Here is a 15317-nt window from a genome sequence, read left to right as displayed (position 1 = left end):
CAAAAAAATATGTTTTACTTGGTAAACAGTTAGATTTATATTATTTGTGACTTTTAGTTTGCAACCTTTTTTTTCGAGGTTATTTTTAGTTTATAAATAAATAAATAAATTTGAAGAAAAGAAAATATACATACATATGATACCTTTTGGCTATTGAAGAGTAATTATTTATTTTGAACTGTAGTTTAAAATATTTTGAATTTTGGATTGATTGTTGCCCAATTTCTTTTAGTAATTAATCTAAATATGTGAAGAAAAATATGGTGTCAATTATTTGAAGGAATACGAATATATATGTTGCATTATAGGAGTCGTCAACAGCTTAAATAGTCGCGGCAGTAAAACATGGTGAAGCTGGGAAGCATGTAGAGTTAACTGCTGAAGAATTGCCATACATAACACTTAGTTTCTTGTCGAAAAACAAAATCGATAGCCTCACTTCCGTTGCAGGGTATATAAAACACAGCTTCATCCATTTTTGCATTTAAATTACACATTATATAGGCTCACTGTCACCACAAAGAAGAAGAAGAGAAATGGAGGTGACCTGCTTACTGGAATCAATATGGACACCCCATTTATAATTATGGAGATAATTTTCTATTCATCTCCCCCAGGAAAAAAAGATCAAGTTAAAATACAAGTCCAAAGCCAACAAAATGATTCTGAGAAACAGGTGGCATATTACACGAACCAAAAGTTGGATATGTATACTAGGCTTCTGCAGTTACTCGATGCAAGTCCATTGTAAATAGCTGCTTCCCCACCCAAAGACCCTTAAAAATATGTAATTTTTTAAAAAAAGATAAGCCCTCAACTATGGGCTTTTCATGCCCCAAACAGGCCCAATATATCCAAGGTTCCAATGTTGTTTTTGTTTAGCGAAAAAAGGATCGCATCTTTTATTATTATTATTTGGACATACTTTTATAGAACATACAAGTCTCACAAATTTGAGTAGAGTGCATAAACTTTGGTCTTGTCACTAGTACAGTTGTAACAGCACAGTGAGAACAACGGAGTTCACACAACACGAATTCATAGTAATAGTATCATCTGTCATGTGGCTGAGCTCTTTGCCGAACAAAAAGATCTTAACAAAATATCAACCCTTTGTTGGGAGCAAATCGGATGGCTGATTTTTATTGGCGTTGGATTTTGGAGGATGCTTCAATTCAATGACAGTGTTGCCATATAGAAACAAATAGGGGACAGCGACGGCTCTGTGGCGACAACAACAATCTCCTCGCCTCATGGCTATGGTTACACTTACAAGGAACGATGATGGTAAAAATACTGAATATTATAAAACCATAATAGGGTGTTAAACCCTTGTATATACAGAATTAGTTCAAAACTAAATTTGAGGATCATAATTTTAATTTATCTTTAAACTAGGTTAAATGTCTCTAATCCACTAAAATTCGAATCAGCCTCAATTTGTGTCAAATAAGAAGTTATCGAGTCTGTTAACATGTGGCTTGGTAATTTGTTTTTTTTGCCAGAATGGCTTGGTATTTCAAATATGATAACCGGATCAAGTTTCGAGTTTTTTTTAAAATTGGGTCTAGCCATTTTAAAGCTGAAAATAAATCAAAATATGTTGTCCAATCGAAAATGAAGCTTTTCATGAAAATTTATAGAGTTAACGACATCTTTTTAATTGATCGTCTCTTATATTACTTCTGTGATGAGTTTCTTGCATCTACCTCCCATGTGCATTGTAGACTAAAAAAAGCAAAAATACGAGTCGGGGATATGGACAAAATTTCCCCGGTAATCCGTCCTTTGTAACATGCCTAATTCCCAATTTGAGAGTTTCAAATAAGTACAAATAAGTACATGTTCTGTATCAAACACTAGCATTTCTCTCTCAGTTTGAGAGTTTCTTCTGTCTTGTTCATGTGACAAGTTTCTTTACTTTAGTTCATTTTGTTTATTAATGGAGCACTCAAAGAAAAGTTTAGAGGATCTATATGCGAAGCTGTCGATAGACGACGAAGAAGAAGAAGGGGGTATTATTGTTAAAGAAACAGCTATCCAAGGGAATAAAGAAAGTTTTGTACTTGTTGGGAGGTTCCTTACGGATAAAAATATTAATTTTAATGCAATGCAGAATGTTATGGCTTCACTATGGCGACCAAGAGAGGGGATGGAAGTTCATAATCTGGGAGGGTGTAGATATTCATTTGTGTTCTACCATGTCATGGATTTGAATAAAGTTTTGGAAGGAGGTCCCTGGTCTTTTGAACAAAATACGTTGGTGTATAATCGGCTAGTGGGAGCTGAAAATCCACAGGAGATGCCGCTAAATGATATAGACATTTGGGTTCAGATTTATGATCTGCCGACAGGTTTCATATCCGAGACAATATTAAAAAGTGTGGGTAATTTTATAGGAACGTTTATGAAGGCAGATCCTGCAAATATGGATGGCCTATGGAAGCCATATGTACGTATAAGAGTCAAGATGAGTATATTGAAATCCTTAAAGAGGAGAATGAAGATTAAAAGGGAGGGAGGAAATTGGAGCTGGATTAACTTTAAGTACGAGCGCTTGGGTACATTTTGTTTTGTGTGCGGACGGCTGGGGCATATGGAGAGGGATTGCAGTATTGTCTATGCAAATCCAGATAAAGAGGTCGAACGTGCTTATGGTACATGGCTTCGAGCACCAAGTCGTAATAGTAAAGTGAACACCGGAGCTAGGTGGCTGAGGAATGTGGAAGGAGGACATGGAAATGGTGGGGGAGCCGGCTCGTCGGTAGCCGGAGATGTTAGGGCGGAAAGAACGGAGAATTTTGAGGAAAGGGATGGAACTATGCGCGAAATCACCGGAGGAGATGGAGCCGTTATATTAGTTGCGCGTAATCAGGGATATGGTGTTGGGGATAAGGATAAGACAGAATCAAAAATTGCGGAAGCAATAGTTGAGCGGGAAACTTATGTTGCGGATCCGAAACGTAGACGGGTTGAACAAGAGTTGGTTGATAAAGAAAATGGGCCAGTTAGAATGCAAACGGATGGGCCTGGCATACCGGTAACTCAAGATAATGTTGATCCAAAAAACTTGCTAGGGGCGGGCTCTGGAGACCAGGCCCGCCGAGAATTATGAGTCTTATTGGGTGGAATTGTCGTGGGCTGGCCAAACCACAGACAATTAGATTTCTTAAAGAAATCGTTAATAAGTTTAGGCCAAGTTTAATTTTTTTGTCTGAAACGTTAATAAAAAAGGAAAAAGTAGAAAGTGTGTGTAAATCAATAAATTTTGCTGGATGTTTTGTGGTGGATGCTCAAGGCCATGGTGGCGGGCTTGCTCTTATGTGGAAGAATGAAGGAGCTGTTGATATAAAGGGAAGTTGTAACCATTTCATTGATTTTGAAGTATGCTGTGAGCAAGTGGGTCGATGGAGGTATACCGGTTTTTATGGTTGTCCAGAACGAACGAGGCGAAGAGAATCATGGAATATAATTCGAGATTTGGCGTCGAGATCCTCTATTCCTTGGTGTATCCTTGGAGATTTTAATGATATGATGTTTGAGCATGAGAAAGTTGGAGGGAGAAGGCAGCCGAGAGGGCTGTTAGAGGGTTTTACAGAGACTATAAATGAGTGTGGTTTGTTGGACTTGGGGTATGTAGGGAGTAAATTTACTTGGGAAAAATCGAGAGGAAGTAACATGTGGTTACAAGAGAGACTAGACAGGGGTTTTTCAAATCAAGGGTGGAAAGACTTGTTTCCGTCGGCTGAAGTATTGGTATTGGATGTTTCTTCTTCAGACCACTTCCCTTTATTTATCCAGTTAAATAAACAGATGTACGTTCCTAAGAAAAAGCGGTTCCGTTTTGAAAATGTTTGGATTCGAGAAGCAGAATGTTTCAATCTGATTCAGAATAGTTGGGGGAATAGGGAGGCTAGAAATATTCTGGAGAAAATCAATTATTGCGGATTGAAGTTGGAGGAGTGGGGTGGAGGAAAGACCAAAGAAATGCGTATGCAGATAAATCAGTGTAGATGGGAGTTGAGTAAATATAGATCAAGGCGAGATAGAGATGGAGTGCAGAAGTATAATAAAGCAAGAGAGGAATTCATGAGGTTATTAGAGAAGCAGGAGGTGTACTGGAAACAGCGGGCAAAACAGTTTTGGTTGAGTGAAGGTGACCGAAATACCAGATTTTTTCATAAGTTTGCTTCAGGACGAAAACGAAATAACCAAGTGAAGGGTCTGATGGATAAACATGATGAATGGAAAGATACTGATGAGGATATACAGGGGATTGTGGTAGACTATTTTTCTGACTTATTTAAGTCACAAACAGAGAATATTGGTCTAACAGAGCAAGAAAGGGTTCGAGTTCTCACAGAGGAGCAGAATAGAAAACTTGAGGCACCGATTACAAGTGAAGAAGTGAAAGTAGCAGTTTTCTCTATGCATCCTGAGAAGGCTCCAGGTGTTGATGGGTTGAATCCGGCTTTTTTTCAAACTTACTGGAGCATTGTTGGGTTGGATGTGACTTTGTTTTGTCAGGAATTTTTTAGTACAGGAGAGCTTATGGATGATGTTAACCGTACGCTAGTGTGCCTGCTCCCAAAGGTAAAAGAGCCTAAAAGAATGACAGATTTGAGACCAATTTCTTTGTGTAATGTATTAATGAGGATCCTATCTAAAGTTATGGCCAATAGATTACGAGGATGTTTGCCACACCTGATTTCCGATACACAAAGTGCGTTTGTGGAAGGCAGGTTACTCACGGATAATGCTTTAATTGCTTTTGAGATAAATCATTATATTAAAAGGCGTAGACAGGGCAAGGATGGTGTTGCAGGGCTGAAAATTGATGTTTCCAAGGCTTATGATAGGTTGGAGTGGGGCTTTATTGAGCAAATGATGTACAAGTTTGGATTCAGTGCAGTGTGGGTTAATAGAATAATGGCTTGTGTTCGAACGGTGACATACACTTTTCTGCAGAATGGAGTTGAGTTTGGGGATGTTCGTCCGGAACGTGGAATCCGACAAGGGGATCCTATATCCCCTTATCTATATATTCTATGTGCAGAAGGGCTAAGTTCAATTATTCGCCGTCATGAAGAGATGGGGCTTATACATGGCTGTAAAATTGCTCGAGGCGCGCCAGCTGTGTCTCACCTGCTATTTGCAGACGACTGTTACTTATTTTTTCGAGCAACGGAAGTAGAGGCAGCAAACATGAGGCACATTATTCAAAGGTATGAACACCTATCTGGTCAGGCTATTAATTTCCACAAATCAAGTATAATTTTTAGTCCTAGTACTACTGATGCTACTAGAGTGCAAGTGTGTGAAATTCTTGGTGTTAAAGAGGTGTTTGATCCTGGAAAGTATTTAGGTATGCCAATGCGAGTGGGGAGGAATAAAAATGGGGTTTTTAACTTCTTAAAAGATAGAGTAAGCCAAAAGCTGCAGGGGTGGAGAAATAAGCCTATATCGAAAGCTGGTAAAGTTACTTTATTGAAGACGGCAGCCCAATCAATTCCAAATTTTTGGATGAATCTTTTGTTGTTACCAGTGGATATAAGTGACAGTATTCAAAGCCTAATGAACGGGTTCTGGTGGGGAAATGGTGGTGGTACAAAAGGGATTCGGTGGATGAGGTGGGAGAAAATGTGTACGAGTAAAGAAGGTGGAGGGCTGGGGTTTAGAGAGCTTAATAATTTTAACTTGGCGATGCTAGCGAAACAAGGATGGCGTTTATTGAAAAATGAGAATCCTCTTGTGACTAGTTTAATGAAAGCCCGTTATTTCCCTAAGGGTGATTTTCTTAGTGCGGAGTTGGGGGCTAATCCTAGTTATATGTGGAGAAGTATTCATGCAGCTCAGGGCCTGGTGAGACAAGGATGTAGAAGGAAGATTGGGAATGGAGAAAGTACGATGGTGTGGAAGGTGCCGTGGCTTCCGTGTCTTGAGAATGGGTTACTAACGACAGATATGCCAGTAGAACTTGCAGATGTTACGGTTAAAGGTCTGATGGTGCCAGGAGAGAACAAATGGGATGAGGAGGTTGTAAATGATATATGCAATGAGAGAGATAAGGGTCTTATTCTGAAAATTCCATTACCAGCCAAGGATACGGTGGATTCCTGGTTCTGGATCTTAGATGACAAGGGGATTTTCACAGTTAAGAGTTGTTATCGAAGGCTTCAGGGAGAACATAGTAAGCCGCATGCCAGTTTTTGGAAGAAACTATGGTCACTGAAATTGCCGGGGAAAGTTATTAATTTTTTATGGCGAGCCTGTAGTTCTTGTCTTCCAACAGCGGTTGCTTTAACGACAAAGAAAGTGCCGATGGATATTAAATGTCCCTGGTGTCATATTGAGAATGAAGATGCAGTTCATGTGTTGTTTAAATGTTCATTTGCAAGATCAGTGTGGGTGGCGAGTAACTTTCATGACGTGCTGCAAATCTGTCCGAATGATACAGCTTTGGAAGTATTTCAGCGAGTTTTTACTATTGGCACTACAGAACAAATAGTGTTAATATCATTGTTGTGTTGGAGCATTTGGAACCGCAGGAATAAATGGGTTTGGGACAGGAATAATATGTCGGTTTTTGGTGTGAAAGAAGGGGCGATGAATATGTTATCGGATTGGAGCAAGGCGCAGCAAGAGGTGGAAAGAAAGAGAGTAGCGGTGCACACAAGCTCCAGGTACTGGTGCAAACCACCTCAGGGGTGGTTTAAAGTAAATATTGATGCGGCCAGGTTTGAGGATAGTAATTGCATAGGGGTGGGAGCAGTCATCCGAAATGATCAGGGTGCTTTCGTGGGAGCTCGGTGTCAAAGGATCGGAGTGTTGCTGCAACCCAGAGAAGCAGAAGCAGTAAGCTTAAAGGAGGCACTGTCTTGGGTTAAAAAGATGGGCATTAAGAAGTGTGTCTTCGCAACAGACGCAAAGCAATTGTCAGATGCTTGTCAACAATCCCAGGGAGAGTCATATTTTCATACAATTGTCTTGGATTGTGTCGATTATTGTAAGCACTTTGATAGCGTGCTAATTGAGTTTACTCATAGGTCTGCGAATGGCGTAGCTCATGTCTTAGCAAGAGCAACGCGTTCTATGTCAGATGTGCAGGAATGGATTACTAATCCTCCTGAATTTGTGGTTGAGAGTCTTGTTTATGATTCTATTTAAGTAATGCAAGTGCTTTAATTTCAAAAAAAAAATATTACTTCTGTGATTTTAATATTTTATTTATACACTATCGATGGGACTTGTTCTACTAACTATCCCACCACATAAAATAAGGAGTCTTCCTCAATTATTATGGTCTTTGATAGGGCCATATCGTCGTCGAAGGTCAAGTTTTTCCAAAATTGAAACAACAATATATAAATAAAATTAAAAAGTTACCGATTTCAACTCTGAAAGCGTTTGTTTGCTTACCAAGGACACAAACAAAGAATTACGGGCAAAGGCCGCCTTCATATTTTGTGTTTAAAACGTTCATTTGTATATATTCGATTTAAGAACTACAGTATAATTTTTGTATTTAATTAAAATTGGTGGTTGAAATAGTCTAGTTATTTTCAAAATACTCCACTATATTATGATTGCTTTGACCAATTTACGACAGAAATAAGAATGTGCTTTGAATAAAAATATGCATATAATATATACTATTATTAATTTATTCTAAATATCAAATAATTTTAAGTGGTGTGATGTTTGCTGCCGAAATCTTGGGGAAGAAATATTTAGAAGTTCATAAATTATATTTTTTATATTAATGGGGGTGTTTGGATTGAGAGCTTAATGGATTTTTATCATTCATGAAATGTCAGAAGTATTCAATTGGAATTTTAAATTATACTACGAAATCGTGTGGTATTCAATTAAAATTTTAAATTATACTTTAAAATCTGATGGTATTCAGTTGAGATTGTTTAAAATTCATTAAAACATGATGGTATTAAAATGTTAGATAGATTTTTTGGATTTTATAAAATGATGGATTTTAATGTATAGTATAGATTAACATCAACTAGAATTTTTAACATATAGGCGAACTCTAGTCATATTAAATATTCTAAAATTTTTATTGTATGTCTTTATTTGTTCAATATACTAACTCAACATCACAACATGACTCATTCATTATGTTTTTCATCAAATTTTGGAATGAATTTAAGACACTAACATATTTGATAATCATTTTATTGATTCATTATAGTGAGACGAATAAGAATTGTTGATTTATTTCATTGATCACCGATCTACTTGATATTATTAGACACTGATAATAAATTTGATAAGTAATCTGTTTGATAAATATGACAAATGATTGTTTAGCTCATCTTATTTTTAGAAGTTAGGATCTATTTTTTTTAAAATAGATGAATACATAGTTTATTTAAGAAATAATTACTCATTTTTATTTTTGACAGACAATAGATGTTATTTTAATATTAATTCAAAATATTACAAAAATACGATATTTTTGACAAAGATATGTCAGTCAATAACAACCCACAAAAACATAGTAGCATGAATAAGGTGTGATAAGAGTTTATCCCATCAAAATAGTTGTCATTCTGGTTATGAAATTAACAAGAAGAGAAACAATAATGTTTCAGTTAGAATTTTGATTTGAACAAGATTACTGTATCTGCCAACCCCATTTTAGTTCATCTCCGTGGAGAATCAGGACATTTGTACGACTACACTTACTACTTTATTATTTTCCTCACTCCGCACACCTCTCAAGAAATGCTAACAAAATGCGGTGGGACACCTTTTTTTCAGTAAACAATATTGCTCCTCTCATACGTGTTCATATCCTATTGCTGTTGTGTACAATGCTATCAAACTATCCATCAATCACCATCCACTTATCTTTCTATTTAATAAATACCATCACTTATCTTCATATGTCTAATAAATAGATTAAAAGTTTATTCCTCTTAAAAACCTTTATTAACTCATATCATATAGTAATATTTAATAACTAAATTAACTAGTACTCTCTCCGTCCCCCTAGGAGTATATATTGACGGACGGAAACGCGGCACGGACTTTAAAGCTCCTGCAAACTGTAATTGTGCAATCTATTTTTAAAATTTTTCTTTTCTGAATTAAAGTTTGAATGTTATATTTTTATACAGAAAAAGAAAATCTCAAAAATAAGTTACGGAACTATATTTTATAAGAGCATTGAAATGCGTGTCGAGCAGTTAAAAAGAAACGTATAGAATTAAATGGGACAGAGGGAGTATCACATATGACTGCTAAAATATATTTTATAATTAATATAATAATTATACAATAAATTAAATTTTAATTTCACCAGTTTTTCTTTATCATAAAAGAGAAGTAAAATTTATAATCCCACTAAATAAGACTAAATAAGACAAATTTACAAATTTCGTAATCCCAAAAATTTTCTTTTCCAAATATAATTAATAAATGAATTTTTATAATTAATCATATTATAATCGTTGGTCTGGCAGACGGCACACGGCAGTAACCAAAGTTATCAACACACATGTAGACATGGGATATAACTATATATAATAGTCAAATACCGACTATCATCTCCTTCGTCAATCTCCATAGAAAAACAACAGACGTGTAGTTAGATCCATAACTCCACTTCACTCTTTAGACTTCTTCAACATTCACATCTCTCTCCCCGTCTCTCTCTCCCCCATATCTCTCTCTTTCTTTTTTCAAATTTATTTGAAAAACATGAAGGAAAATGCTCACACAAGATTAATCTTCAATGACAAATCAAAGTACCTAATCATCGGCGTCGCCGTTCTCATCGCCGGAGGTTTATTCATTTCAACCCTTCTCTTAAACATCAACACTCCTTTCCTCTGCACTTTCGCCGGAGCCAAATACGAGCCCACAACCACGCAGCTCGAGACAATCCTCCACTACGCCACCTCGCGCGTGACCCCCCAACAGTCACAAGCCGAGATTAGGCTATCATTCGACGTGTTACGCGCACGCGCGCCATGCAACTTCCTCGTATTCGGTCTAGGTCACGACTCACAAATGTGGCACGCGTTTAATCCCGGTGGCACGACGCTGTTCCTCGAAGAGGATCCTAAGTGGGTCGATACCGTGTTGCATGACGCGCCGTTCTTACGCGCCAAGTACGTCAAGTACCGAACACAACTGCAAGAAGCCGACCAGTTACTACAATCGTACCGGTCCGAACCGGACTGCGATCCAACCAAAAAAATCCCGTTAAAACAAAACGAAAAGTGCAAGTTAGCGCTGAACATGTTGCCTGATGAGGTGTACGACAAGGAGTGGGACCTGATAATGATCGACGCGCCACGTGGATACTTCGCGGAGGCGCCGGGGAGAATGGCGGCGATATATTCGGCGGCCGTGATGGCGCGGAACAGGAAGGGATCGGGTGTGACGCATGTGTATTTACACGACGTGGACCGGAGAGTGGAGAAAATATATGCGGAGGAGTTTTTGTGTAGGAAAAATCTGGTGAAAGGTGAAGGGAGACTGTGGCATTTTGAAATACCGTCGGTGGTGAATTCGTCTGTGAAATCTAATCTTTTTTGTTAGATTTGATTTGCTTTTTGGGATTCCACTGTCTCTGTGTGTGTTTTTCACCTAGTATTTTTAACCTGCCACGTTCACACTCTCTGTACTTTCCATATATTCGAAATTTGAAAACCCTGTCTAGTGTCTGTCTCCGGGTTTAGCAATTTCTTACAATAAGAATCATACTGAGACTCTTTAAACAGAGGGATTGTTTTCGTAGAAATATGACATATATATTATCGGTTGGAACTTCTGCACCTAATTGTTTTGGACTTTTTTGGGGCACACTGAAGGAGAGTTTCTGTTCGCCACATTTAAGTGTAGAATAAAAAAGGAGCCCAATTATTGGTGAGACTAACTAATAAAATCAGGTATTCAATTTGTTTTTTAAATAGGCTGAAACGATAAAAGCTTAGGTGGATATTAATTGAAAATACAGTGTCAGGGGCTTGTAAAAGAAGTTGGTTGGCTTTGATTATTATGGTCGGCATGTCGCAACTGTATGGCTGTTCCTGGATTAGGTTTGGGGCAGGCACGAGATCTTTGGGCCTGTTTAGTATTTTTGCAGCCTTGGCATTGATTAGTTTCAAAATTGAAATGACTCCTACATGATCTACAAAATGAATGGTCCATTCTGAACCTCAAAGTGTTACGAAATGGCCATTCCTGCAAAAATTTATAAGCCGAAAAATATACATAAGACGCACTACTTTAAATTTTTCTTTAGACAAGGCATTACCTTTATTGATTGTAGATTCGTCATATTAAATTTATATAATAATTAGAGATAGGTGAGTCATAATTATTTAGTTCAATCATACATGTATAGTATATTTGTTTAGAGTTATATGCAATTCGCACCCCTTATGTTTGGACATAATGCACATTGCACCTAATAGTTTTGGAAAATACACTTTGCAGCCCCAGACTTTTAACTCGTAGACACTTTGCACCCTTTTCTTTAATTTTTGCTGTTACCGTTAACTTTTGCAGGGGCATTTTGGGAAATTTAATTATATTTAATTAAAATCAGACCTTTATTTAAATTTTCTGACCATCTAAACGATATTTTTCGGAAAAACTTAAAGAACGAAAGTTGTAGAGAATAAAAAGATCTTTTTAGAACAATAAGGTTCAGAATTTAAATAATTATTTAAAAACGATTGTTCATTTTTACAAGATTTCTAATTTTTGAATTTTTTTAGAATAATTATAAAAAGAATTACAAAAATTTTGAATCTTATAGTTTTAAGAAGATTTTTTTATTCTCTGCAACTTTCGTTCTTTAAGTTTTTCCGAAAAATATCGTTTAGATGGTCAGAAAATTTAAATAAAGGTCTGATTTTAATTAAATATAATTAAATTTCCCAAAATGCCCCTGCAAAAGTTAACGGTAACGGCAGAAATTAACGGAAAGGGTGCAAAGTGTCTACGGGTTAAAAGTCTGGGGCTGCAAAGTGTATTTTCCAAAACTATTAGGTGCAATGTGCATTATGTCCAAACATAAGGGGTGCAAATTGCATATAACTCATTTGTTTATCCAAATATATATATATACTTTTCCAGTTATAACTGCTCTTAAAAATAATTATCAACTAATTAAAATCTTTTGATTTCAACGATCATCAAGATCATTGTCCTTTACTGTTGAACGTATTCTCCGACGATTTATATTTATAAAAGTGATTGTCTATTACTCCCTCCGTCCCCCTGAGTCGTATACATTGGGGGACGGAGACGCGGCACGGACTTTAATGCTCCTGTAAAGTGTAGTTGTGTAATTTATTTTTAAAATTTTCTTTTTCTGAATTAAATTTTGGATGTTATATTTTTATTCAGAAAAAGAAAATCTCAAAAATAAGTTACGGAACTATATTTTATAAGAGCATTGAAATGCGTGTCGAGCAGTTGAAAAGAAACGTATACAATTAAATGGGACAGAGGGAGTATTTGATTACAACAATTATATCACCGAACATAATCTTGTCGGATATTTACAAATATTATAAAACAAAAGAATTAAAATCAAAACGACTAGATTATATTTTTTCCAATTTTTGACTTTAATCCAACATTTTGTGAACTTCATAGAACTTGGACCAGCATAATTATATATTTTTATCATTATGGCTTGAGGTCCCTTCAGATTCGAACTGTTTCGATTTGAAATATGACATAACAGAAAAGTGAACTTTTGAAAAATTTCTTTACTGCAGAAACTTAATGTTTGTGTCCTGAACTAGTTGCTACTGACCCGAGTATGAGCAGCAGCATTCATGAATCTGGGATTCATGAGATAGATGTATTACAATCAGCAACAAAATAATTATAACAGCGTCTAATTAAATCAACAATCTTTACAATAATCACAATTCTTAGACAAAAAAAAGGATGATAAGATTTTGTTAAGCACAAGCTTACATTCTGAAGTAACAAAAGAGGAAACACTGCATACTTCAAACAAAGCCGGACTGTTTTATTCTTATTGTGGTACTCGAATTTAGTTCCCAGGCTCTACTTACTCGTAATCACGATGACTTGAAAGATTATTTCTCAGCCTTATATCAGTTAAGATGAAGGCGATGTTGTATCGAATGATCTCCTCCTGACCAAAAGACAGGTAATTTTAGAAGGCTGAGCATGCGTATTATCAACTGTGCACATCACGAAATCTGGCCTGTGGAGTGCTAAGTTGAGACGTTCCTTCCCGACATCCAGTCCAGTTGCATCAAGTAAAACATGCCAAGAGTTCCTGTGAGCTTCCGAGATCCAATGCATGGAATAACGCGTTCCATTCACATCAGCAGGATACGCGAACAAGCCCTTTGGACAAATCTTACTCTTTCTTCTGAAGTACTGACTGAGTTGTGATCCTTTAATTCTCAAATCCAGCCATGTTTCTGGTGCAGCAATTACCTTGGAGTCTTTATACGTCACGAATTCTCTTATGCAATCGTTTTCTTCACCAATAATTGTTAAATAGTAGTTCCCTCGATAGAAGGGGTATGATTCACCAACCATCATCATAGCTTCTCTAAAACTAGTCGCAAAAAGGACTAAATAATCATCTTCAATCAACCCACAATGCTGCAGAGCTCTGTTTCTGACCTGTATCTCCGGAATTGAAATGAAATTACCAAGAAACGACGTCTTTTCCTTCAGAATCTCAAGCAACTTGGAAGGCTCCAGCTGAGTTCTGTCCAAATCAGAAGTTGAATTACTTGTGAAAGAAGGGGAAGTTGACTCTTTAGTCCCACTGCCTCTGGGAGTAATTCGCTTATCATCAGACGTGGAATCAGATGATTCGTCGTTGATACAAAGACTAGAAAGATCAATCCTGTTGTCTCCATGATCGTCTACAAGACCATTGCAATACTCTGGATACTTGGCAAATATATATTGTTGTACATATTGCATTTCATTAGGTGTGATCGGTCCAGACCATCTCAAATCAAGGTTGTGCAGAGTTGAAATCGCTTCAGCTATCAAGTGAGCTGGAAACACAGTGTGTGCTTTCTGTTACAGGAAACACACCAAATATTTATCAGAAAACAGCGAAAAATTAGTATCGACTAACTTCAGATATCGCAACTTAACTTGCCTTCATAACCATGCTGGTAGGTCTGCTATGGTTTGGTGATTTCGGAATCGAAGCAAGTAATTGTTCTCCAAGGTCAGCTTCTATCACATCCTGAGTAAATCCGAAAAAAAGAAGTTAAAACTTCGAAAATTAATAAAAAGTGTATCAAGGATTTTACATTCGATGTGCAGAAAACATTTTACCTGGGATTCTCCATCAAGAACTATCTCTTCTTCTGTACTTCTTCCCATAATGCTTAACCAATATTTGTTACAGAAAGAAAATAAGTTCAACAAACGTAACAAACAAATTCTTAAGAGCAAGAGGAGCTGAGTAACATTTTATAATCTTGCACCAGATGAGTGATTAGCATTTAAAAGCATTAAACAAGTCGAAAAATGCTGACATAGACTCTCACGGCTTTGAACCATGAAACAATAATTGTCCCAGGTATGATCTAGCAAAGTTATTCGATATATCATATAAACTGTGTCATTTAGATAAGAAGCTACGACAAGTTAGAGATAAAATCTGCGTACATTTCACTCTTTAACGAGTTTAATTAGAGTCGGACATGTTAAATATGTTCGGCTTTAAAGTTTTTTATTCGAAAATCGTGGCAGGGAGGCGTGGTAAATAGTTAGTATTAGTGGACTTCCATTAACGATTAGCTCCGTGATAATGACCAAATGCCTAATTATATGAATTTGGGTTGCTGATAAAGGGAACAATATTTATAAATGAATCAGGATGCTTAGTCGCCTACATAATATAAAATTTTGAGAGAAAGTGACTGTTTGAGCATCTAAGGCCGTTAAGAAGGCATCAAAACTAAGCATTCCCCATTTGATTCTTAGTCGTGGCTTCAACTTAATTAATATTACTGGTGATGATTAGAGATATAATACTAATTAAAGAGATGATTAACATGTAAACATTCACAAGAAATCAAAATGTTCACACCTGTCTTGAAAGCGATTTAGCTATTGCTTATTATTTTCAATCCCTTTGTTAGGTACACACTATATAGTCTGTAATAAACGCACACAAATCTTGGTTGACGCACAGCTCCGGTTAAAAAACCCAGGGTATGAAAAACTCATATATCGTTTTTAACCCATTGGGTATGAAAAACTGAATTTGAGGTAGGAGTTTTAAAATATTTTTTTCTCAAGCAAACACCGGAATGAGT

General features: G+C 36.6%; 2 protein-coding genes across 2 annotated transcripts; one reads left to right on the top strand and one right to left on the bottom strand.

Annotated features, from left to right (window-relative positions):
• Nucleotides 1–9555: 9555 nt before the first annotated feature.
• On the top strand, nucleotides 9556–10749 carry LOC108197118 (arabinogalactan O-methyltransferase 2). The gene has a single exon (XM_017364630.2). The coding sequence runs from the start codon at nucleotides 9721–9723 to the stop codon at nucleotides 10564–10566; it is 846 nt and encodes a 281-aa protein (XP_017220119.1). The 5' UTR covers nucleotides 9556–9720; the 3' UTR covers nucleotides 10567–10749.
• Nucleotides 10750–12868: 2119 nt separating this feature from the next.
• LOC108199566 (uncharacterized) lies at nucleotides 12869–15126 on the bottom strand. The gene is made up of 2 exons (XM_064082776.1): nucleotides 14329–15126; nucleotides 12869–14236 (listed from the first exon to the last, which is right to left on the bottom strand). The coding sequence occupies exon 2, from the start codon at nucleotides 13960–13962 to the stop codon at nucleotides 13114–13116; it is 849 nt and encodes a 282-aa protein (XP_063938846.1). The 5' UTR covers nucleotides 13963–14236; nucleotides 14329–15126; the 3' UTR covers nucleotides 12869–13113.
• Between the last annotated feature and the right edge of the window lie 191 nt (nucleotides 15127–15317).

This window comes from Daucus carota, chromosome 8 (assembly GCF_001625215.2).
Source record: "Daucus carota subsp. sativus chromosome 8, DH1 v3.0, whole genome shotgun sequence".
Taxonomy (NCBI): domain Eukaryota; kingdom Viridiplantae; phylum Streptophyta; class Magnoliopsida; order Apiales; family Apiaceae; genus Daucus; species Daucus carota.
This window is presented reverse-complemented; position numbering and strand designations above follow the sequence as displayed.